The following is a 26657-nucleotide window of genomic DNA, read 5'->3' on the forward strand; positions in this document are numbered from 1 at the left end:
CTCCTAGGCTGCCCCAGGGCACACTGGGTGGGGGGTTGAGGGGGCGGCAGACCTAAACAGGCTTAGTACTCCCTAGTATATCTCTCTTGACGGGCAAAAAACACACATTTTTCAGGAAAGAAGAACAGGAAGATTATCCCCTCCCTGCCCTGAAGCACTGTATTTTTTAAACACTGGATGTGAAGCTGCTGCAGATTAAACACTGAGCTGACTGACAAAATTAATATTACAATTAATAACAATTCAGTTTTTCTATGAACCAAAAATGCCAAATAATATATTGTTCTACTTCATTAGAGGGAGAATTTGCAGTTTCTTTTCTGTTTTATATAATTTCCTCCTGAGCTCTGGACTGGTCAGACATCACCTTTACCTTTTTTCTTTTTCTTTTTTTATTTATCAATTAGTCAGAATGAGAATTAAAAGCCAAATCAGTAAGAATTATTCTTATTTACTGACTTTCAGTGGAATAAAATCATGATTTTATCATTTTATCCTACAACAAAATTGATGCTAATGACACTGCCATTATGGCTGTATTTTTCTTACTATTGTGTCTGCAAATATTTGGGATTTTAACAACCTCACGTGCAGTTTACATCCTGTAATTACATACAGATTAAATATATTTAATTTGGATGTTTAATATCAAAACTGATTAAAATATATGGAAGGCAAACAGCAGAGTAATGGAGAACCACGTTAACCTGAGAGCAAAAATAAATATGAAGGACTAAACATCTCTCTTGACACTCAGTGCTGCAGTACAGATGCCACTTTTCCCATGTTTAGCGCGGAAATATTTCCTGCAGTGTGCAGTGAGGTTTTCCAGGGTTTAGGGAATAAATTCCTCTGGTCAGCCCTGAAAGTAACAAGCGATCTTTAAGGTGCTTTGAATTAAAGTAAATACTGGCATCTGCCTCAGCAGAACTGGAGCTGAGGGCCTGGTGGCCAGGCTGGCCCATTAGAAACAAAGGGATTAGTTTGATTGTGATGAATCCTGAGCTCTGGACAAAAGCGCCTCCGTTAGATGAATGGAGACGGGGGCCAGGCTGTGTAAATAGTATTTTAAGAGAGGTGGGTTAGCGATAAGGACAGATTTCTTTATCAGGCCGGTAAAGTGGGGGCTGTGGACAGTGAGTAATTGATGGTGGCTGGATGCGCAGGCCCCCACCACAAGCTAGCAAGCTGCACAGGGAGCACTCAGGGGGTCAGGCCCGCTGGCAGAGAAAAATGCGACCGAAAAAGGCTCAGGGTCCACCTCCTACTCCAAAAGGACAGGCCACTAATCTTCCTGAGAAGAAGAAGAAGAAGAAGAGGGGGCGGCGGTTCTTTTCTCCTTCCCTGCCTCTGTGCTGTCTAAATGAGGCCCAGCTCGGGGAGGCCTCGGACAGGCGGGAGCAGAAAAATAGCCCCCTGATATTAGCACAGGCTCACTAACACACAAACCTCTACCTCTGCTTTACTGTGGGCTGGGACAGCAGGGCTGCATCATGCTCATTTTCTGTTTGATTCAGCAGGAGGTGCCATGTTTGGATTATCAGTCGACTTTCATATAAAGGAACATAAAAAATTAGCATCAGACACAGTGACCAACTAATGTGAGGCTATAAACCAACTACTCCACAGTCACACGACGACAACCTCTGTAGTCTCATTTAGACACTCGTTAGCAACCGCCTTTTTTAAGACACGTAAAAGCTTCAAACATCAGGAGTGGGGGATTTACTGACCCATTTTATGTCGGAGAATAAAACCTGAAAATGTCTTGGAGCTTGTGTTAAAACCACAGACCTTATTTCAGACATTTAACCAGAAACACACTGACTCTGGGACGAGGGAACAGGAAGTGCTAACATGCTAACATGCTAACTGACTCGAGAATTTCAAGCTGACATCAGATGTTTCTGCAGCATGTGGCCCCTGTGCACGGCCCCGCAGTAACAGTACCACTTTCCAGTAATCACAGTGACTCTCTGGATGGCTGTTTCCACATGAGAACCCATATGTGAGCCCACTGCACACACAGTCATCTGGGCTAATGGGATTTCTGCACACACACACGCACACACACATTTCTGTGGCTCTTTGTAAACATTTAGCTTGATGACTTTCCAACGTGCCCTCGTCCCGTTTTATCTGAAGTCTCACTCAGGGGAAAGGCTGGTCTAAGGAGCCTCAAGATTAGATATACTAAGTGAAAACAGGAATGTTTTTTCTTATATTTAGTCTATTTATAGACAGGCGGTAGATTACTGGATAAAAATCTGCTTTAAAAAAAAAACATTAGTCTTTCTGCGCTCAGTGGCTCCTCACTTATTAGTTGTTTTCAGGCGTGAGAACAGTCATTAAGGAAACTTGTAAAAACATGGCCTAGATACTCCAGATGAACCACATGTACTTTAAAAGCATCCAACATAGAGTAACCAATCTACTGGAAATATACTAAAAGGAGAATCACCTCACAAGAGCCAGGAACCTGGGGAAACCAAAAACCGCTAGGAGGAGAAAGTGTGTGTCCTTCTCTAAAATCTTGTGTTTTTTTAAATGTTAACATGTAAAGCTAATTGCTGTTTCAGTTCTCACCACTCTCCGGGCCTGAGGATCAAAGTGAGGTTTCTCAGAGTTTTTACTGAGCATCGCTGGTTGACTAAAGCCATCCCAGCGCTGAAATATGCAACCGCAAGCTTCAGGCAACGTCTACAGACATCAATCTCTCAGAGCCATTAAGGTTTGCTTGCACTGATTCCAAAAACAACAGGCTACATTCCTGGAGATTTACAACTGTGGGGAGTGAGCGGTTGGGAGCGATATATGGATGTTTTAGAGGATTAAGCCAAAACTCCCCCACCTCTTTTTCCTTTTTTTTCCTATTTGGTATCCTATCCCTCCTTTCCCGGTATAGCAGACTGCAAATTAGTTCCCCGCCCCCCTGAGAGGTGGCCTCTGAGGTTTAGGGGCAAGTCCCAGGTTTGTCTGGGTTCAGCCTGAAGACTGAACAGCACTTACACGGTCTATCCTCTACAGGCTGCAGATTTAAACACGAGGAACAGCCACAGTGTCACAGTGCAACAAAGAGAAAGTTTCAGCAGCAACAACAACAGCTGCACTTAATGTAAAAGCTTTTAAATTATGACATCTGGAGCTGCTGCATCTTATAAACTGCATGAATCAGACGGGAAATTTAATTTTAATCAGCCACCAAGTAAAAATGCTTTTATAGCTGCAACAATCAGACAAATCTGCTGCATCCTGTCGTCATCAATACACCGACTTCATGTCCAACGTGAGCTCAGCTCCTACTGAAAGACTGAAAGAGAAAACTGAGCTTGTGTTTTTTGTTTTTTGCAGCAGCAACATGAACCTTAACAGAGTGAAAATGACTCTGAAAGTTTCCTCTGAGTTCACTGTCTGAACGCAGCGCACATCTCCCTTAAATATAATAAACACAGACGGGGGAGGAGGAGGGGGTGCAGCGTCTTGTATAAACAGGTCGGGGGCCGTGGGACGCTCTGACGAAGACTCGACTCAGATTGGTACGACTTGTCTTTTTTTTAAAGCTCAGACAGATCTGCACGAGTCAGAATGAAAACACTGCACATGTGGAAATACTGCATCTGTGTGTGTGTGTGTGTGTGTGTGTGTGTTAGTTTAACTTGTGACCCGCTGAGCAAACAGAGGGATCAGTGTACGTGTCACTATGGAGGCCATATTGTAATAGGCTCATAGATCAGGGGATCAGAGTGAGTTAAATAAACTGGTTGATCTTTGTTTAGAGCAGAGTAAGATAACACACACTAATACTGAAGAGGTATCAAAATATACTAAAACCTAAATATAACTGGGATCAAAGGTCGTTCGGAGCAGCCCACAATTACCTACAATTACCACCAAATCAGAGCTTCCTGAACAGACAGAAGGGTGAGTTTATACAGGCAGGAATCTCAGGTAATCATTAATTTGATTGCACTGATCAGCGCCCTCATTAATCCACAGATACAGTGATTCAGAAGGTTTCCTGTAGCTTCACAGCTCATCACTTCTTGTTTCTGATCTGGGATCTGGTCTGAGAGGAGACGGACTCCGAGGCAACAGTGAGGGTCTGACCACTCATGTGCTACTGATCTGATGTGTGCATCCGACCGGCCACGACGCAGCGAACAGACCACAGAGCTCCTAATCACCCTGCTCCACATAAGAGCTTATGTGTCCCCTAAAACACATGTAGGAGCTGTTGGATCCTGACTGAGTTCATACCCACAGTTTATAGAGACAAGCATTTAGACAAACAAGGAACGCTAAAACTCTCCACTGAAGCCCAGATAAATTAAACTGTCTTTGGGTTTTAGCAGCTTGTTTTGGTTCTAACCAGCACGACCACAGAGTGGAGGGCCACCCTTGGTGTTACAGGATGAGGAAAGTAACTGTAAGAGAGTGAAGTAAAAGTTTTTGGAGATTAAAGCCGTGGTATTCCAGAGACTCCTCGCTCTGCCAGCTGATGGAAATCCCCTGGCGTCTGGCCCTCCAAGACAAATACCAACTGCATAAAGTAAACCAAAAAAAACCACCCTCTACATTTCCTAACATCAGCCCGTGTCACGTAAAGCCTCGCTCCGCTCCACGCCTCTTCATCAGTCACTACAGCCCTGAAACCTGCTCGGTGAGGAGATAAAACTGGTGCAATGAGAGAAAATGTCTGAGCTCTGAGATCAGCAACATTAACAGAAGCACAGAGATGCAGGAACATGATAATAATACTGAGAATTATCATTATAACTCACAGAGAAGTGCTGGTAACAGGCATGGTCAGAGGGTGTGATTCAGATGGTGAAATCATGAGTCAAATTCTCAGGAAATTCATCCACAACACTGACAGGCGATTGTACCTTTAACGTCCAGATAATGTCACACAAAGAGAGAGTTGTGGAGACATTTTAAAAAGTCTCTGTCTGGATATTAGGGTGAAAACTACCTGTTGAGATGGATATTTCTTGCAGTGTGTTGAGGAGGATGAGGGTTGAGTTCATGCTAAGCAATGGGCGACTCCCACGTCCATTCAGCTCCCCTGCCTCAGCTGTCCATCACCATGTGATCTGGTTTGGTTTCTCGTGCTTGTTTTACCTCTGCACACACATGTAAAAAGTCCCAGGGGTTATTTCTGTTGTTGCTACCAACCAAAAACTCAATTATTCCATGTTACTCCATATAATTTCTGTAACTCTGAGGGCCAAACATTTCAGCTTGACACAGTCTGAGGTAGTGACAGGCCTGAAGTGTGAACCTCCGCCCTGTGAAACAGCACACAGCTGCCATCTGAGCGCTACAACACTCTTTACTAAGTTACAGTGAAATGAGAAGAGGCAGACTAATTGCCTTGTAAGTATTGCAGAAAGCAGCTGGAGATTAGCAATAACAGCTAATTAGCTCGGCTACAGTGGAAATCAAAGCTCGCGCATGAGGATAAACACACAGTGTGGTGTTTGTCTGCCAATTATAAATCTTTATGAAGCACCGGGTTGTCACATTCAGAGATTTTAAAAGCTCCGGTCTGAGAGACAGCGAGGAGTGTTGTATTTCAGAGAGCTGCAAACTTTCCCCCTAAACACCAAACCTGTGTCTGCATCGCCACCGGCCCGTAGCAACTGTTAAAACACTGTAACATATGACTTGGCTCTTTTCTTAATTCAACGCCGAGCCGCTCTGAGGAATATTTTCCCTCATAAACACGCTGAAGTAAGTGGTTCCCCATTAGCCTGGCCTCATGTTCAACACTCAGAGAGCAATGAAAACGATTAGAGTCTCAATAAAAGAGCTTTTTGTTGGAGCTGGGAATCAGTTCTAACACCTTGGACTGACTCTTTAAAGCATTACGTTCAGAGGGATTTGGACAGAGGGGATGGTCCTGATGAAGACGGAGAAATTAAAAACATCGAGGTGCAGAGCAAAGCTGTAATCTGGTGCCAGTATTGTGAAATACAAATTTGAAACTTGACACTTTTTTCTGTGGTGGACTGAATTATTGTGGCTTGTTGTGGTTTTAATGAAGAGATGTTTACATTATACACTCCATATGGTGGAGTTAGAGGCTGACTGGTACACTTTAGGCTCATATTTTTAACAATAAATGACTTAAACTGGGATAAAATTCATATTTCTACCTCTGAAAACTGCTGTGGGTGTCTCACAGACATTACCCATAGACACATGGGTGGACAGATGAGAGATGAACACGGTCTTGCGTTAGCAAAAACGCCCAAAAATGAGTTCATGAACTCGACGACTGTGCCACAGGTCTTGGTAGCTCTGTGATGTGGTCTGATGAGGTTTTTCTGTGAAGTCACTCCTGACTGACTAACCTCCACGCTGAGTAACGGTTCCTCTCTGACTCTGTAAAAGTCGTCTAACTTCCCAGCATTTTCCTCTGGTTTATTTTCCTGTATTGAAACTCATCCCACTCTGAGCTGCTCTTTGTTACCGTGGCGACTCCCCCCGCCCTCCCTGCCGCCTCCACTGAACCCACAGAGGGTCACGGTGTTGCTTCCACTTGAAGACGTCTCCTCCCTCTCTGCCTGACTTACGGACTCTGCCTTTGTACTTTTGCAAAAGGGGGGTGTGGATGTCTCGCCCGCCGTCCTCACAATATTCCCATCATCTGACTTCGCCCCAAAACGAGCTCTTTACCACACGGAGAGGACTCTGGGAAAAAGTTACAGATATGCACATCCTGAAAACCTAACTTAAAGAATAACCTGCAGGTGATGATGTTTGTTTTCCTGATAGTTTCAGCTCTGATCCTGGAAGCTGGATTCAGTAAAAATCTAGCGACTGCTCGGGTGATGAGTGTAGCTCCAGTAACTTATCCACAAAGCAAGTGGAGACCAGTTCAGTTAAGATGGTGCAGTAGAGAAGGGGGGAGGGAGTGGGTGAGAACAAACAGACAGTGATTGATCTGTTTTTAGTAAAGATTTGGCAGCTGTTCAGATGACACTATCAACAAGCTGGACACAGTTTATTTACAGTCCTCTCCTCCACGGCTAGTTTCTGTCAGTCCACTGCCATCAGCAGAGGCCCCAGACCTTCTGCAGCTGAATCCAGTCGTAACTGTAAAAGCACTTTTTCATTCGGAAGTCAATCTGTTTCCATCCTCCAGCTCCTGGAGCGTCAGAGAGCAGCAGGAAGCAGCGGCAGGCTTCAGGATAATGTATGTAAACTGTCTGGATGTGGGTGTAATGACACGCTCCGTACTGACGGGGAAACTCGATCACGGCTGACGGCCTCGTCTGCTGGGCCTCGTACTGACAACACACCCGGCTCAGGTGGTAACACGAGCCGACGCGAGGACGAGGACGGACGCGAGACCTCGGCAGGCAGCCTCCTGCCCCCGTTCAGGCTCAGCTGGGCTGCCAGAGAAAAGGGAGCCTCCCCTCTTTCAACAATCCCCTCGGCTGAGCTCTCGTTTCCTAATCACGGGCTTCCCCTCCGTCTCTCAAATTGCATGAGGAGTGAGTGTAGTCCCTGAGCTTTCTGCTGTCAGGAGGATCAATCATGGGGCTGAAGTGAGTGATGAAGGATTAGCTCCACTCAGGAGCCTAACAATGTTTGTTTTAGCAGAAATTCAGTAGTGATTTTCAAATTCTCTGAGCATTTCTACTGAGTTTCACCTGCTAACTACATTTCTACTTCTCCTGCAACACATTTCTGAAATACTATACTTTTAACACCAGTACTTATGTACATTTATGCACTTAACATCTCAAAATTATGACATAATTATAAAGATCTCACAATTAACAGATCGCTAAGATTTTGTATCTTGTAACTAAAGCTCAGGTTTTCTCGCGATAAAAACGTCCACAATCTCGTATCGCGATAAAGGAAGACAGAACAGTGGATTTGTTACAGCCCTCTGAGATAGCTTTAATATATAATGCATCAGACAATCTGCTAATGCAGCGTTAAACCAAAAAAATGAATGGATCTGCTGTGAATCTGAAAGGTGACATGCTTATTTTGGCCTCAGTATTTGTGGCTCTGACGCTGGGATGCTTTTTCTGCAGAGCCTCTAATTTGGTCAGGAAGCTAATGGCTCTTTTAGACTAATTGTTGTCCTGACGTGCTTTGTCTTCTAGCCATTGGTGGTGTTTGCACGAGCTAATTAGCCACCAAACCAGGCCAAGCGAGGACTGAAATAAGGTCAGGAAATATGTATATTAGCGCTGCTCTCATTTATACCATCTCTTTCTTAATAAGTCGATACACGAGTCACAGGAAACTCATTAGACAGGACTTTTAAGATGAATCACTGTAATGATGCTTCATGGACAGAGGGTTTTTTTTTTTTTTGGTCAGCATTATGCAATGGGAACAAAGTTGAAAGGCGGCTTGTAGTTAATGTTTTGTTCTATTTCAAGAGGGATTATTTTTTTCGTTTGAAATCGGGTGCTTGATCCCTGCACGGTTAAAAAAAAAAAAGTTGTTTTCTTCTTCTTCTGCAAATGCTTTTGTCCTGCTCCGGTTTGCTGAGACGAGACGAGATGAGGTGCGAGTCAGCATTTAATTGTGCGCCGTGCTCTCATTGTGTGAGGTGGCCTCTTCTTCTTCCTCTCTCCCCCGGCTAAGCACTTTATCATTACACACTGCCATGTTTGCCGGGCTTTGTGGCCCTCGCCGTCCCTATTCAGCGGCTGAATTGTGCAGGTCAGAGGTGGCCCGCTGGGGATGAGACGCAGGGGGGAGGAGGAAAACCTCACCCTCCTCACCCTGATCCAGAGCCAGATCAATACTACACGTGGAGGCAGTGGTATTCCAGCAGCTCCTGTGCTCAGCTCGGTTAAAATTCCTCTTTTTGTCAGTGGAGTCTGGTTCTGATATTTATCGTGAGGGTCATCTCTTTAGGCTGGGAAACTCTCTCACATGACATTTCTCACTCACTTGCACTGGTTGTTTGTTCAAACTGTAACTCTAACCTTAGAGGTGGCAGATGAGAAGAGCCTCGCAGTGGATGCAGAGATGGTTAGAGGAAGAGTAGCTCAGAGCTTTGGCGGCTGGAGATTCCCCTCCTTGACTTTCTGCACCTAAAATTTGTGCAGAACAAATGTTTAATCAAGTACACTTCTCTCAAACTGCTTTGTTCCTCGTAAAAATACCCCTTCTCCCTTATTTTTTTCCATGTAGCGGCAGCTGTCTTTACTCACAGACAAATAGCTTCATGACAGCAGGATTTGCGTGCTTTGGCGTGAAGCGTAACAACAGACTCACAAAGGCTGCTCCTGAAAAACGTGTTCACTGTTCAGGGCTACTTTTTTTTGTTTAGCTCTCTTCTTCCTCTCAGTACAGCTTGATTGGGTGCGTGCAGTTCATAAGACCACATACAGTAATGTTGTTTCAGCCGAGGCCTTGCGGTTTAACCAGCTGTCCTTTAACTAAACCAAACAATCTCCTGACAAAGCTCCTGCTCATCAGCAACATGTCTGTACTTTAAAATTAAAAGTCTGGACACCATCACGGCCTCTAATCTTCCCAGAGGAGCTGGGATAACTGTTCCATCAGTTATCCTGATGAAGTGTCTCAGTCATCTAAACTTTTACAACAGGAATTAAAAATTAAAACTGTTGAGCTTTTATGTTTACAGTGCTTGCACAAACTTCTAAAACACCATCAGTGTTTACAGGCGAGTGCTGAGAATGACTGTTGCGATATTTGAGGCATGATAAATTCTGTGTTTATCCACTTCTTGGAAAAGTTTCTGGGTGTAACAAAAGGCCAGAACATGCTTCTTTAAGCTCGGAGGTCTACATGATGCCGGGTTGAGATTTGGGAAGTGAGAGACATTTTCCTCTATGTGTAGAAACATCACAGGGGAGGTGGGGAATGAAATCTTCACTGGGCTTCTCAGTAATTTAACTCGTTTGAACCACTGTGAGATCTTTTCCATAATGGACACGAATACAAAGGAGGAAGATAAAAGAGTCAGAAATCATCATCCTCCTCCTCAGAGTCATAACTCAGTCACATCTGAACACACAGACATGACTTACACTTCCTGAGGATGTCAGTATCTCTGATGTCCACCCAGAATAAACCTCCAGAAATCCACTGAGAAATCAGGGAACAAAGCTTCAGAACTTGTCTGAGAATCGTCGTGTTCTGAAGTTTTCCTCAGTGTCACAGTAACCCAGTGATAGCTGTCTGTACATCAATGGGTACAATGGCTAATTCTGGATATTTTGATGGTGCTAAATTGCCAAAATGTAAACAAATATAGGCCAAAAAACAACAGGGCTCAGCAACAGCCTTTACGAGGCCTCGATCTCCTGATGGTTTCAGTGTTTTCTCTCATCATAATCCAGTCCAAATGGGGCTTTAGTGAAGCAGGCGACTTTTCAGATTTAATCAGTCGAGTGAGGACGTGGTCTGAGGACGATGTTGGAGACGTATCTCCAGAAAAGCATCAGTCAGATCCACCTGGTGTCTCGCAGGGTGTAATCACACCTACAGTCCCCTTTTTCTTCCTTTTGAACCTCAGTGGTTCAAAAACCTTTGTGTTTACTAAACGCTTTGCTTCACTCTGCTCGATTACAAGCCAGCTGAGGCTTGTAAACTAAACTAAGACGAACTCCTGAGCAGCCTGTTTATGGGAGTTTCTGTAACGTGTCATCGCACCGGGGCAGAGAGTTCGGTGGCGAGGGACGTCAAAACAAATCAGAGTCCAGATCTTGTAATTTTGGCTCAAAGTGATGGGAGCTCAGTGTTGTAATTCCCCCCCTCTGGTGTTCAAGGGCACGAAGAAAAAGCTGAACATCATCATCAGATGAGATGATATCGGAGTTGGATCCAGTTTCATCATGCTCTCTGTCCTGTTAACTCATTTTTTCCTGGTTTCTTTAGTGCACTCTCAATAAAAAAGTGAATTTTCTTGAGTAAATGACCAAACATCTGTACTTAAAAAGTGCCTTTAAGCATCCTGACCTGCCTCATCACTGAGATATACGCACCATAGAAAGGTCCTCTGCAGTGGGAAAGTGCTAATCAGGATTAGAAAGTCAATTCTCTTTAGGTTTGTCTCCTTTTCTCTATTGTCTTCTCTCAAGCCGTCTCCCACATGCTTCTCTTTACCAGAGAAAAGAAGAAGGGGAGAGGAGTGAGGAGTATTGTTGGGGAAAGGTCATTTTGAAGTGTGGGTGAAGAGGGCTTTGTGCAGAGGCAGGAGCAGAGTCCAGAGTGTGAAGACAAAGGCCGTGATGTGTGGTGGGAGGAGGCAGTGGAGAGGGGCAGTTGTTCCTCTGCAGTATCAGATCATAGATACATGTTTTCTGCTTCATCCCGCTATAACACCTCCGCCTTTGTTGTTTCTGAGGGAGAGAAATTCATTTCTCATTACGTCAGATTTCCCACCTGGGTCAGAGACCTGAAACAAAGCTTCGTCAGATTTCCTGCTGCGGCCTCTGCGTCTCTGTTTGAAGACGTTTACTCAAGCTGAGGAGGTGCGACCCATCTTTAGAGGACTGAGGAAGTCAGCCAGGGGCCTGCTCTCCATCACGCACAATGGCACAATGTCAAACACACAAAACACAGCCAACGGTAAAATAAAGCTGGTTAGGAGAGCAGAGCCAGGGGAGCAGCTGGGTCAAAAAATAGAGACAGTTCTGCTTCAGCAGATTGTGTCAGGCATGCAGCCGAGTGTTTATCGACACGGGAGGCGGCCGAGTGCTGACGCAACAGCGCGGACCTCGATCTATTTTGGTAGATCGAACTGGAGGTCCGGGCCTCCTCGGTGGCGATCGGGGGATTGGCGAGGTGAGCGGTGTGAAGCAGGAAAAGACGTCTTCTGCTTCCACCTGCGACACATTCATCACCACGAGGAAGGAGAGGAGGCGCATCACTCAAAAGATTCCCCTGTGTTCCTTCTCTCTCGTCGTTCTCTCCCTCCTCCAACATCTGTATCTGCGGAGGCCTCCACCTCATTAAGACATCACAACAAGAACCTTACAGAGCTAATGTGTAAAACTGACTCGCCTGTGCTCAGGTGTTATTCTTAGCTCAGGTTTTCTCCCCTCTCCTCACCCTCCTTCCTCATTTTGGAGAAGAACTAGGTCTTTGTTTAATTTACAGATGGCCCATTGGAGTAATTTCCCATTCAGCTGCTCAACTAGTCCGGGACGAGGCATAATCCCAGGCGCCCCCCTAGCAAGGGTGCCAGCGGGGTAATATGGATGTTAGCTGGGGAGCATGGTGACAGCCCTAGAAGCGACAATTTAATTCATTGTATTTTAATTATCGCTCTCATTCACCAGCTACAAGCCCCTTTCTTTGGCTCCCCTCGACAGCGAACCTTTATCACTGGCCCGTCGAAGAAGATAATAAACTTTTGCTTTAAGGTAATTACTTAATCTGGACAAACCTGTGTGTTAAGCAGTGCTATTAAGCGAGGGGGTGATAAATCAGGCATGCATTGGAGGTGGGTGATTACTCGACGGTGCAATCAGTCTTTGAACCCTCGCAGTCTTTTAAGTACCTAAATTACACAAACAGCATGCTAACAACATGCCGCTCGTGACACGGCGAGCGGAGGAGGCCCATCAGCGCCGCTGCCTCGCCGCCTGCCTCGTTTGGTTAATGCCAGCCGCCGCACGCTCACCTTCAGCCCAGTGATGCATGGAGGTTATTAGCACGTGGCCTGAGCCCAGCTGTCGAAGGCTGATAAGTAACTCTCCCTCGTGGTGGTTTGCCACTGGGGCCACCTCACTACAGCCACACAGGTTAGCCTGGATGGAGAGCAGAGTGGAAGGATGGATGGTTCACTGGTGGACTGGATTAATAGGCAGCAGGGTGACTATGTCCAAATGAGACCATTTGACAAGGCAAAATAAATTTTTTTCAAGTGGTCACACCTTCATTTTAAGGAGCCACAAGCAAATAAGTTTGGGAGCCAGGGCATCAAAGGGAAGTAGGAAATGTGTTTTTTGTAATTTGGATGACCTGAGCCTTTTAGAGATGTTTATACACAAACATTTTGGTTTGAATGTTGTGGTTTTGGGATCTTCTGGTATTGATTAGTGTTTGTTTTCTACTCTCCAGTTTATAAACTCATCTCCTCCAGCTGTGGAATAACTGACACTGACACGTCACGATTTTCTGGATAAAAAGTCAGCACTGAACAGGAAGTGATGCGTTTTACGTTCTCTGCTCGCGTTCGGTAAAACAGACGAAGGAGAGCTGTTGTCGTGTGATGATATCGTGATCACACAGCTTGAGTGCAGTATGACGGCCTGTATGCAATAGTCTGTGGATTCGGGACTTGAGCCAAAGTTTTCTGCTGCAATTTCCTGCCAGGATCTTCAAATTCCCCCCTCGTAGAGTGAGTAAGACAGAAAAGATTTCACTGCAGAGGTCTGTAAATACTTCTGTCACTGAACAGAATTTTACTGGCTTTAGTCTGGTTGTTACAGTCAGTGTAAATCACTGATGATCTGCTGGTTTATCTGACTTTCAAGGTCACAGAGATTCTCCAAGACTGATAACTACTGTCCAGATGTGGAATGTAAAAGTATGTAAAAGCCATAAAAGTAATCCAGAGTTAACTGACTCAAACGGTCTTTGCATGAGGAACCTGAAGTGAACAGTCACATGCCTCAAGAAAATATAACCTCGAATCTGAGGTTTCCTACAAGACTTTAAGGTATTTTGGACAATATCCACAGAGAGGAGAGTTTAATGTGGATTCTGCTGAGCATTAGCAAACATTTGGACAGTCTCTCTTCAGCTCAAAATACTGAATTTCATGAGTAGTTTCCAACGGAAATCAGCTGTTGACAGTTGCTGTAAATCTGCAGAATATTGTTGAAAACTGGTTGGACAACTGGTTTAATTTTTAAGTTTTGATATCAGCCTCAAAAATTCAAACAATTTACAGCCACAACCTCTCATGTAGTCAGTTTACTTTAAAAAGAAGTGCTTGTCAGATCGATGAACAGCATCTGAAACCTATTCCTCCGAACCTTTCCAACATTAGAAACTGACATCTCGTCATTGGAAACAGCGTTACTAATGTTTTCAAACTCAAGAATTAACTTTGAAACTTGACCTGCGAGACGGCAGTGGAGGGAATCTAATCACAAGGTCCATTTAGTAGCTGTTCTGGAGCTTTCCATCATATCATATGATCATTGTTAGCAGACAGAGTTCAGATTTCAAGCTAACATGGATGAGAACGTCCTCAAAAACATCTAACCGTGACAACAGGGGAAAGAATAGTTTAGTCAACGTCTCATAAACTGAATTACTGCAGAACTCTCACTAGTTTTAAAATATGCACACAAGCACGGTTACCAGACACACTGTTTGAAGTTTTAGCCTAAATTTAGCTCACACTAAACTTAAAGATAACATGCTGCAGCAGTATGAGAAAACAGCATTTCTGCTGCGTGCATACAGGAGGGGGGCCTGACTTTGAAAAACTGTAGCCGGCCCACTGCAGCGCTCCACCAGACGCTAAAACAAATGTTATCAAGCAAAGACTAATAGATGGCTGGAGCCTAAGCGGGGGCACGGCAGCGCTGCCTGACGCTGCGTACGCCCAGGGGGGATCGGGGCCCAGTGAATCAGGTAAATGTGCCTCTTGAACTCTCATGAGCGCTCGCCTTTTGTTCTTCCTGTGGCGGCAGAACAATGGAGCTGTCTCAGTGATGGAATAAGCCTGCCTGGTCAATCCCCCGGCCAGGACGCCGGGGCCGGGCTGACTGGCCCGGGCCCGGGCCCAGGCCTGCAGAGGGAACCTCAGGCCTGGATGACTGGATTGTGACCGGTTGAATTACTCCCTCTAGATCCGACATGTCCAAACTAGAAGGGTCATTCTTGTTGAGACATCTGTGACTAAAACTTCCTCTGTAACAAGTCATCCACTCTGAAGTTTTTCTGGCTAAACAAACAAACAAACATTTCAGTCATATTTTCTATTTCTGTAACTGATCCATCAACATACTTGAGACCTGATCTGGTAGGAAAAACTACAAGTACTTTCCACTGTTGTACCTTGACCTTTGCTTAAAGATTTAAAGACGACTTCCCCTCCACAGGGCGACTCTGACCATCATGTTTTTGTGACCCAGATTTAGCTGCTCTTTGTCTCCCCCCCTTCTCCTCCTCCCCCCTTGACCCCCTCTTATAATTCACCCCCAACTGTTATGAATGGTGCATTAACTGGAGCTGCTCTTTGAATGGGGCCCTTTAGCTCTCTCTCTCTCAGCCTACACAGTGTATGGAGGCAGACGGAGGGTAATTATACCAGAGTGAACCAAATTACAATGGAGAATGTCTGGGACAGAGAGGGCGGTCAGTTTGGGCACAGAAAAGGAGGGAAAGACATAATCGAAATACATTTCTATTGCTGTTTATATCTATAAAGTAGAGATAGAGATTTATACAGAGAGACTGCATTAAACATAGATTTAACTAAAGATAGAGAGAAAGTGATACAGAAATGAATAGAGACAGATTCAGAGATAACAACTGATAGAAATAGTGATAGAAATATAGAGAGATGGACAGAAATAGAGAGAGAGAGACAGTGAAATAATACAGAGTTGGACATAGACATATGGAGTTAGAGGTATATAGAAATAGTGAGAAAGAGAAATAGAAGTAGTTGTAGAGCAGCAACTGAAGCAGATGGAGATAAATTAGAGATAAACAGAGATAGGTAGAGACTGAAAAGATGCAGAGGTGGGGATGAACAGACAGGAAGAGAGATAGAAACAATTAGAGATGGTGAAATATAGAGATAAGAGATAAATATGGATAGACCAATATAGCTAGATATAGCAATAAAATGCAGATTTACATAAATAGAGATAAACCGATAAATAGAGGTGGACAGAAATTGAGATAGTGACTGAAATATAGCGAAAAGAGATGGAGATGTTAATAAAGATAGAAACAGAGATATAAAGACAAACAGAAAGAGACAGGAAGAGAAAACTAGAGTTGGTTGATATGATGATACGATTAGAGGTGGAGATAAATAGATGTATCAATAGAGACACTGATAGAGATATAGCCTGACTGATACACACACACAAAGACAGGCTGATCAATAGATTTCCCTCTGCTGTTCTACCTGTTGTCATGTTGTATTTTCTCTGCTCACAGCTGCTCAGCAGTACAGCTGCTGCTGCTGCTGCTGCTGCTGCTGCTGCCGTGCGACTTTTGAATGTCAGGTGTGGCGTCTTTATTACAGTGTTTCAGGTCAATTAAACGAACGACCCCGAGGGTTTTTCCATGACAAACACGAAGTCAGTCGACTCGAACACACGGGAACCATCATCTAGAAACATTCAACAGATCGTAATGTAGTGTTTTTGTTATTAAGTATATTTATTCTAGTTACATTAGAGCTGAAACTATTTGTGGATTAACTGACCGACAGGAAAATAAACTGCAATTATTTTAGCAATCGATTAATCATTTTCAAGCAAAAATAGTGAAAAATTGCCAAATATTTCTCTGTTTTTAGTTTCTGAAATGACAGAATTTGTTGGTTTACACTGTAATAATACTATATAAACTGAATATCTTTGAGATTTTGTAGCACTTAACAGTAGTTTATCTTGAGATTTTTTTTGCTAAAAACATTAAATCCTGTGGTTGGTCTGCTTTGTTTTCACACCACAAACAAACTGCACCAGAGTCTGACTGAATCTGGGCTGTAATCCACCTTCTCAGTGTGGTTACCAGCCCAAATAAACTGAAACAAATGAACAAGAGTTTGTTTAAACTGCTCTTAATAGGTTTGGTGTCACAGCACCTATAACAAATCTGCAACATGCCACTGATTTAAGATCTGAATTTGCAGAAATGCACAGTAATGAGCGCTGACGGACAAAGATGAAGAAAAGTTGTGATGATGAAACAAGTTCATCCAGAATTCACATCAACGGCTAAAAACACACAGAGGGATCAGTAAACGGGGTCACAGTCTGTACTCTGAATCACGTCCTCTTCCAAACTAAACACAGCTCAGACGGCGGCGTCGACATTTTCGCTTGTCACGCCGCCGGTCGCCTGAAGGAATCCAGCCTGGTCCCATCAGGCCTCGGTGCCATTGTGCAGACCAAAAATGAAGTAAAGAGGGCTATTTCTGCGGGCGTTCAGGGACCAGGTCTGTCTGTCAGGCTGTCAGGGCGCAGAGTGAGAGGAATGGACCTGGAATGCTGACTCACTCAGGTCCCGGGCCCCTGGGAGCCCCGGGAGGCCCCGTTATCCCCTCTCGACACTCGGCCGAGAGCAGATAATGATCCATGGCCCTGACCCCTCCGCTCCAAAAATCCCAGGTCACCCCCGCAAGATTCCCACTAGAGTGTGTGCTAATGTGTGTGTGTGTGTGTGTGTGTGTGTGAGAGAGAGAGAAAGGGGAAGAATTTTAATGCAGTCCAGAGATCAGCTGGCTCACCTCTCCCTCCTCTCTCTCCATCTTGTCTTCTCCGATCCGGCAGCGCGGAGACGAGACACACCAGGTTGCAATTAACAGGATCCTGAAAACTGTACCAAGGGCGGGCGAGGGAGGACATGATGAGGGAGAGAGAGGGAGAGAGGGAGTTAGGCAATGCCCTCATGGAGCTTTTCCAAAATAAAAACCTGAGAAAAATGTTAACAAGAAACATAACTCCATAAACTGAGTTAAAGACCCCAAATGGCTCCGTTTATATGGTGGTAAAATAAAGACACGACATCTTCTGCGGTTTGCGTGTTATCGCAACAGCTAATTAGTTCTGATGTTTTTGGGTAAACTTCCCAGATCGGAGAAGAATCCATGAAAGGAAAACAGGGCTTTAATGAAAAATAACAAGGGCCATTAAAAGGATGCAACGACGAAACACACAAAGCTTGTTAAAACAGACGACTATTAAACGGAGACAGGGTTAAATTGGAAGCAGAAATGTACCTTCATCACAGAACCTGGGCTTTGTCTTCAGGTTTGTTTGACATAACTGTATATGCACTGAGGTGGACAAAGTGATTTTACCTTATGGAACTGATAAATTGTAAACAAACGCAGGGAAACTGTAACTTTACTGTAAGATTTTCATCTCCTGTGGTTGATAAGGTCGCACTAAAATGTAAAGGAACAGCTCAAGATTTTGGGAAATATAGATGAATACTGATGCCATGTGTTAAGTGAAGAGCTTTAGAGTCCCGTCTGTGGTTAGACAGCTTCTGATGAGGTTAAATATGAACAGGTTGTGCCTGAAATCCCTGTTAAACCAAACCAGGATCTTACACTAACCTTAACCTAAGACCCGTGTGCATCAACAGAACCACGAATAAGGAAATGCATCAGTACATTAAATGTTCTGACGTGAAGACGCAAAGATTTTGACCCAAACTAGACACTAAAACTTTGGAAATCTTGGCCTTTGCTGCTGGAATCATTAAATCCTGAGAGCTCAGATCAGACAGTCAGACTCATGCCCATCCTGTTTACAGCTGACACAGGAGTATGTACTGTGTGTACTCAGTGTTAAGTGAGTTCAGGGGGTTTGGCTGTGTTTTTTTGTGAGCCCGGCTGTGCCGTTTGCAGTTTCGGATGCGAAGAGGGAAGAAGTGCGAGCAGAAGAAAGCTTTTCCCAGTGCTGTCAGTCCCGGTTTGAGTCGGGGCTGCAGCTTCCCTCCACACAGTCCATCATCCCGTCTAGTTCAAAGACCGTCTAGCTGCAGGTCTTTGTCAAAAGCCCGGTTGGATATCTTTTATGTTCAAGATGTAGGATTTCTTAGGATGACTTTGATTATTTATTTATTCCACTTCTCTTGTGTGATAGTGCCAATATTTTACACGAAAGTGCTCAGCTTGCTCTGAAATTCATGTTGCTTTATTGTAGCCCTTTTGCCTTTGAAATTTCTCCCTTTTTTTTTGTTTTGAAAGGCAAGCTCTTTTTTGAAGTCTCCTCTCCCTCCCTCCCTCCCTCGTCTAACTCTCTCTTCTTCTTTGCTTTTCTCCTCTTGCAGCCCCCCACCACATCTTCCCAACCTTCCACACGCCGATCCCGATTGACATGCGCCATCACGAGGGACGATATCACTACGAGCCACACACTCTACACACCATGCACGGGTAAGTGGCCTGTTTTTTCCTGCTGGGTAAATATTTTCTACATGAGATTACTAACACGCAGGTTGAATGGAGTTAAAGTCGTCAGATCTTTTTGATGAAAATCGTTATTTCATATTCAGTTACGGCTTTACAGTGCAGAGGTTGTTTTGCTTTTTGAACTCCGGAGGATTTGCTTGCGAGTGTATGTTAGCGGGCGCTGATGAGAGCTGAGCGTTCGCCAAGTTCAGTATCAAAAGCAGATGACAACATGCTGACTTCCAAAGTGAATAATCAATGCTCGTTCTAAATTTCCCCTCTGCATCCCTTGTTTCCGATACAGTTTGATTATGTGGGCAAGCCTCGCTCTTCTGGCTACAACCATCAGGGGATGAAACACTCTGATGCTTTGAGAAGTCAGCTCGCTCTCTGAAGTTAGGCTACTGAGATCCAAACTGGGAAATTCTCAGAGAGAAAAATGAAAAATTTCTTCTCCTCCAGTAGCTGAAGTGCCACTGAGCAAGGCATTTTATCAGCTGAAGTTATGGCATGTAATGTGTCAACTGTGGATATGAGGAGGAGCTCATCTACACTAGAGAAGCAAGGACTTAGATCTTTCACTGGATCGCTCAATATCACTGCCAGACTCCATAGAGAAAAACAGGGATTTAACCAGGAGCTGCTGGAATACCACTGCCTCCATCTGTTAGTGTGTCTGTGTTACTGTGAGACTTTCAGTGGTGGAAGAAGTAATCAGATACTTTACTGAAGTAAAAGTACCACACAGTAACACAGACACACTAACAGATGGAGGCAGTGGTATTCCAGCAGCTCCTGGTTAAATCCCTGTTTTTGTCAATGGAGTCTGGTAGAGATATATAGAGATGTTTCTGGTTCTTCCTCTTTAATAAAAAGCTCTGTCTCTGTAGGAATCCTCTCATAATGTTGTCAGATGCTGATAATAACAATCTGAATCTTTAGTGGACAAACTTTGACATGGACAGTTGATCAATACTGCATTGATTCCAAACATTTGTGTCCTTATCAATCATTTACACCCAAAAACATTGGAAAATAAGGCCCAGCTTCAAAAATACCAGAGTTATCCTTTTAGTTATTCTTGACAGATTAATTTTTTCCTACATTTGAGCAGTTACTTAGTAAATGGAATTTATCATTCCTTACGTTTTTAGTCTGTTAAATCTAAATTATCCTTCTCCCCTCATGTTTCTATTTCTTAGAATCTGTGTTTTTACTTGATTAAATATATTCAATTCTGCATTAGGTGGATCCAGGGTTGAATGTAACAGTGGTGGAGTTTCAACTAGTGTTTGATATGCAGCTTAATATACTCCAACATTTTTATTTTTCTAACATCAAACTAAGGCTAAAATGCACTCTAACGTTTCCTCTTTTAAGACACCTGATACACCTGGATTCTCTGACTGAAACATTTGGTGTCACTGAGAATAAGAGCTAAGAGCTGAATGAAGAAGATGAAGTAATAATGCAGAAACTTCTCAGCTGATATTGTACTAAAAAAACTGAATTAATCATATTAGTAAACCCTGGGTTTGTTGGGCCCCTGAGGAATCAGGCTTTTCCCAGCTGGTAATCCAGCCCTGTATGCAACCTGCTTTAAATTAATGGCTCTCAAGCCAAAATATGGAAAGTGTTGGCTTAATCTAGAGCAATGCATCATATTTAATAAACTGATCATTTGTTTTATCTGTAAAATCTTATTCTCCACATTAACTTGGACTAAAACGTCGAGGAATAGACACATAAAATGCAAATACTCAAAGTAAAACTAGCTGGAAAATTACATTTTTGTACAGTCTTTGAGTAAATGCACTTCCTGGATGAATAAAGGGGTAAAAAATAAATAAATCTCTCTCAGTTGGCTTGTATCAACCTGCAGCTCGCTCCATCAGCTGCAATCAGCAGGGCCGGATCCATCACCAATGACATAATACACCCAACCTCCGTCCAGCACCTCTTTATATTCATTAATGGCTTGTTGTGGAGCTAATCTGTGTGGTGCAGGCCGTGTTGCCCCCGAGCTAGCACGGTAATTAAACTCCCAGAGTATAGAGGTCACAGCGCAGGCTGCCTGTGCTGCTGCAGCGCTGGTGGTGAGTCCGACTTACAGGCTGCTGTGGGGTTCAATAACAGATGCAATCCCATTTATTTTCCTGAGGGAAATTCAGTTTGTAAAGAAAACAGAGTGTAGTATACACACCAAGCTGTACAAAATTCAACTTTACACATTTGTTATTTCTATCAGGAGAAATCCCCTTTTTTCTTGCTGTTATTCAAATGTTTACACCACGTCATTTTCATCAGCAGCTGCAGGTCAAGAATTAACTCTGAACGAGAAGTCATTAAACTGCAGTGAAAAAATAGAAATGTGAACGTCTACAGCTCCGTAACAAAGAGGCAATTTGATCAAAAGCTCCAGAAAGGCTACTAAATGGACTTTGCAGTGAGACTGTCTTGAAGATTTCTTGTTTTATTTTGGTTGAAGTTGCTTTCTGTTGTGGGGTGGTGGTGCGTTCAAGCACCAGTGAGAGGCTTCTAGGAAAATATGAGTTTGTTAATTGACCCAGAGTTCAGAGGCAGTGACTTTCTGAATCAACATCTCAACAACGAGAGAGCAAATAACAACAAAACAAGTTTTTGATGTAAAAATGGTGGCGTGCGGTGATAGATGTGAGAGGGATGAGATCAGCCAGAGAGCAGCTGGAGTTCGTGGCACACTTTGAAACAGAACAACGAGGTTCCTGCAGGAGTTTACTTTATCACAAAAGAAAAACTGGCGCCAGGACAAAAAAAGTCAATAGAATTCTCCAAATAGTACTCTTACATTTAAATTCACAGATTTGATGGTGATGCATACTTCGCGCCTGGCGGAAGCAGGGCTATTCATCACGCCGGCTGGGAAAGTGGAGGGCGGGGGGAGGAGAGGGGAGGGAGGGGGGGCTGTCCGCGGACTCGGCCACCTTGATTAATGTGATTTGATCTTGACAGTGGACCCCTAATTCATCAAGACCTTGATCTAGCTGTCGCTCCCCCCTGCCTGTGCCAAATTCACCTAATTACAGGAACATTGCGCAGCAAATTAAGTGCGGTGTCATTTGTCGCCTGGTGCGGCACTTTATTATACACTCGTGGCAGCGTGTCAGAGGTCCCCTCCTTGATTGTCTAACATGACATCTCCGCGCCATCCCCTTTATCATTGTTTGCATATACCGTAATGAGAGGGCTGGTTATTTTGTCAAGCCTGTCATAAAAAGCAGCCGAGGGGAAGCCTCTTTTTTCCTCTCTTCTTCCACCAAACACAGAGGACGGTTTTTCTTCCCCTCGCCATCCCCAGCAAATGACAGTGAGGCGAGGAAGTTGCAAGAAGAGGAACACAAGGGAGCGGGGTGGGGGACACTTCCTCCTCTTCCTCCTCGTCTCAGGCCAGAAACCATCAACATGTAAGAGGCTGAGACAAGATCTGGACAAAGAACATTTCTAATTCTGGAGATGAAACACTGAGACTGATGGAAGTGACAGTCAAGTTTTCAAGTCTTTATATAAAGTTGCTCCAGTTAATCAGCCACAACAAGGACCTGATCAAACTAAATAGAAGCTGTGCTCACATCATATGTAAATATACAACTGTTGTTCTATAACTGCAGAGTTTCTGATTTTGAGAGTTATAAATACTTTAAAATCTGTGTTAAATTACAGTGAACGACAGACTCTGGCTGACACGAGGCGTCCATGTTTGTCTTACTCTGAGCCAAGAATCAGAGCTTCCCAGTCGTGATTACAACTTGAAAGATGTTTACATATCAGAAAACATGACATTTCACATGATACCATGCTGCACTAGAAGCACAGGGCTGTGATTATTTTCATTATTGACTCATCTCGCATTTAATCTTCCAATTGTTTGCTCTACGAAAACTCAAAAAAGGAGATAAGGTGCGATTGCAGAGCCCAAGGTGGCGTCTTAAAATGTCTAGTTTGTTCAACCACAAATCTGAAAATCCAAAAAGATGGAGTTTCCAATCAGATATGACAAAGAGGAGGCTTTGAACCTAAAAAATGTCACTAACAAAGACAAATCAAATTGCTTTTCTTTCCATAACTTAAGTCTCATCTGGTCTGAACAACATCTGAGAAAATAAAGACACAATTTTATGCTTCTTCTGTTAATTAAATACTGATTTGTTCCTTTGAAAGATGCTGTAGGAACACACACACGTACAAACTACATATTCACAAACAAACTCACAAACACAGTCATCAGGCAGAGAGTCACCTCCTTAGAAAGGAGTCCTGAAGCGCAGAGATCGACTGTTAATCCTGAAAACACCAGCTGCCCCGAGGGGACGGTCACACAACAATCCATTACTTTAGGAACAACCTGTCCACCTTGGACAGACAGGTATGGTGAGGCAGCCCAAAGAAAGGACAGTCATTTAATTTATGCGATCAACTGACTCACTGCTCTTTTATTTTTAGTTATGTGTCTTTCAGAAAGTGATTCTTCCTCCTCAGGAGCGACAGAATCATCGCTGCTGCACGGCTGCTGTAGCTTTTGGTTTGTGGCAAAGAATTTTTTAGAAAAGAAAAATGTTTCAGCTTCTTCATGTACGGTGACGCCTGGGTGTGAAAAATGTCTCAAACTAAAGCTCACACATAGAAAAATCCCTGTCCAGCTCTGAGGACGGAGCAAACTGGAGGATGAGATGATGAAATGACTTTTTAAGGAGGCCATGATTTGCAGCACCGTGATCTGTTTGTTTGTATCTAGGTCATTTCTTCCTCTGCATGAGGAGGAAGGCGTTCGGGGGTTTCAGGATGAGGTGGTGGTGGGGAGTTGTTGCCTGTTAAGTTTGAGGTGTCCGCTTCACGCAGCAGACTCATAAACCTACAGTGGGAGTTTATTCAGCCGTGCACTGGACGACGTGATTTATCTAAATCAGAGAGCTCCCTGAGCCCCGACACCGGAGACGAGACTCACTGTCACACTGTAATTCATCTCTGGTGTCGCCGAGAAGAGGCTCGCAGCACACACACTCCTGCGTATGCACACAGACAAATGACAAAGACACAAACACTTGTACAGGCGCGTGCAAACAAAAAGAAACACACCTTAGATGCATGCAGAGGAACGCCACGCAGAACAGCTCAGGTAGAACTTTTACTCAACAATTCATCACTTTCTAACATTAGATTTAACATTTTCCAGCTTTTCCAGGGTGAGGACTTGTAGATTTTCTCTGTTTTAAATCACCTGTGTGTTATTTAGCTTTCATTCAGACAAATTAAGCAGGTAGAAGACGCCATACTGGGCTTTTGAAACTAAAAAAACCTGACCTGACCCACCCCTCATCTCCACAAGTGGAACATCTCTCTGAGCCTTTTCACCAGTCACCAGGTGTGTTTAACACTGGATTTTCAAGCTGAATCGATCATGAATTGCAGCTTTTAACAGTGGAGCTTCAAACTGCTGGTTGTCGAGCTTTAAACCTTATAAACAGTTTTATATTCAAGCTGCTCTGTCGACGCCCTCATTTTAATATTCTTTACAATTATGGTAGAAAAAGCTTCGAGTACAGGATCTACATTTTCATCACGTTTCTGGGACCCTGGACTCATTCTGGTGCTGAGTATGTGTTTTAACACGACCATGAAGTCGTACACCTCATTAATGGTACTGATATCGTGGAAGCACCTGCTGCAGCCTGTGCCATTAAAAACAAATGTAAACAGCAGTAAAAAGAACAGAGAATAAGGTCACGTCTGCTGTGAGGTGTGAGCGGCGTCACGCCTGATTTACCCCTCCTTTAAAATCTTACCACTAAATACATTTAATGCTCAGGCAAATGTGTCGGGGACGTTTGAGCTCCACGTGGCCCTGCTGCCTGCTTTTCACATCATCCAGACGTGTTTCATTCAAGAGCGAATAGATTCAAGCTCAAGCTTCCAACAAGGAAACATTTAGACGCTGAATAAACTGCGACACATTTAGGGTGTTTCACTAAGCCTGGTTTTTCAGGTTGGATCTCCCTCTGACTGAGTGAGAGTCAGCAGCTTAAACTGCTGGAATCAGACCCAGAGAGTTCAGAGTGAAGCTGAACTGTACATCAGTTAAAAACCAGTGTTCATCTCTGATGTCCAGCCAGGAGACTTGAAAATATCAACAATTTTGAATGGAGTTTGGTGTGGTCGTTACAGCGGCAGATTAATTGTTTTTCCCAAACCTTAACCAGATGGTTATTACTGTAACATCCTCTGACATTAACCCAAACCATGATCGTATCTGGGTGAACGAGTTAATACGGCCTCTCCAGGACGGCTCCCTCCTGTATCAGCCTGCTAACCCGGCGCCAAACCACGATATGCTCTGACGGTCGAGCATTGTGTTCGCCCAGCGCCACGCAGACGCCCAGAAAACTCACCCACAGCCAGACCCCTTTCTGAGCATCTGAATATTACATGACTTATTCACCGCGACCACTCGTGAAGCGCGGCCTCTCTAGGCAGGCGTTTGCTCAAACAGAGCTTTTCAGGCTGGACGTAAAGAGAGAAATATTTATATTCTTCATATGATTCACTCTGTGATTGTTGGAGGAGCTTGTTATCACGGTAAACAAACCCTATTAGACTGGATTCAAAGACAGACAGAGCTCACCTGCAGGCTGCTACATGATGAGAGCATTAATTATTAAAACAGACTGAAGGGCTGATTATCTTTTTAGGTGGAAAATCAGATCTTTATCTTCGGCACGGAGAGAAAGAAAAACATTGCCTCACTCGTGATGCAATCCAACAATCTGGCTGCGGGCTAATAAAAGCCTTTGTTGGATGTTGGATGATGGAGATGGAGAGTGTATTTTTAAAGAGGGAGCCAGGTAGGAGACAGAAGTGATTTGGTAAACACTGAGGATAAAGATGTGGAGATTTACAACCTGAATCATCAGCTGGTTTTCCAACTTTTTAACCCTTGAAATCTGTTTAAAACTCTTATTAAGAACCTCGGTGTTAATAGAAAATGAAAATATTCATCTCATCAGTCTTGAAAAACTTTCCTCCTTCACATGAAAGGTTTTTGCTGACAGTGACTTTGGCTTTGGAGGCGACTCTTTGAACTCTTTTCTGGTGCTGAAACATGAGGTCAGCACATTTTTGCACAATTAACAACTGAAGAGGTGATTTGCGTAAAAGAATCTACCTTGTTTAATTTTTCCTTTTTAAGAATTTGCTGCTTTTATGACTACATTTTTCTCACCTCATGCATATTTAACATCACTGTACGAATGGTTTTCTAGACTGAAAGCAAAGCCAATTTCTGAATTTGAAACACGTCTTTCATTGTCTTGTGTCAGGACCACACACTAAGGATGAAAAATAAGGTGATCGATGGACTCAAGTAATCAAACACTGTTTCACCTGCACAGTTTCATCAGTGCGTATGATTATTAGTCTACACAGCGATCTGTAAAAAGTCCTGTAAACTAAGTCCCCTCTCTGATATTTGATGATGATGATCAGTGTCAGTGGTTTACAGCTACAT

General features: G+C 43.7%; 1 protein-coding gene across 1 annotated transcript in view; it reads left to right on the forward strand.

Annotated features, from left to right (window-relative positions):
- The window catches only part of LOC108873211 (zinc finger protein GLI2-like), a 68698-nt gene that overhangs the window by 16112 nt on the left and 25929 nt on the right, over positions 1-26657 (forward strand). The window contains 1 exon segment of the mRNA XM_018661339.2: positions 19000-19105. Within this exon segment, the coding sequence (XP_018516855.1) occupies positions 19000-19105 (106 nt within the window).

Source organism: Lates calcarifer, linkage group LG7_2 (genome assembly GCF_001640805.2).
Source record: "Lates calcarifer isolate ASB-BC8 linkage group LG7_2, TLL_Latcal_v3, whole genome shotgun sequence".
Classification (NCBI taxonomy): Eukaryota; Metazoa; Chordata; class Actinopteri; family Centropomidae; genus Lates; species Lates calcarifer.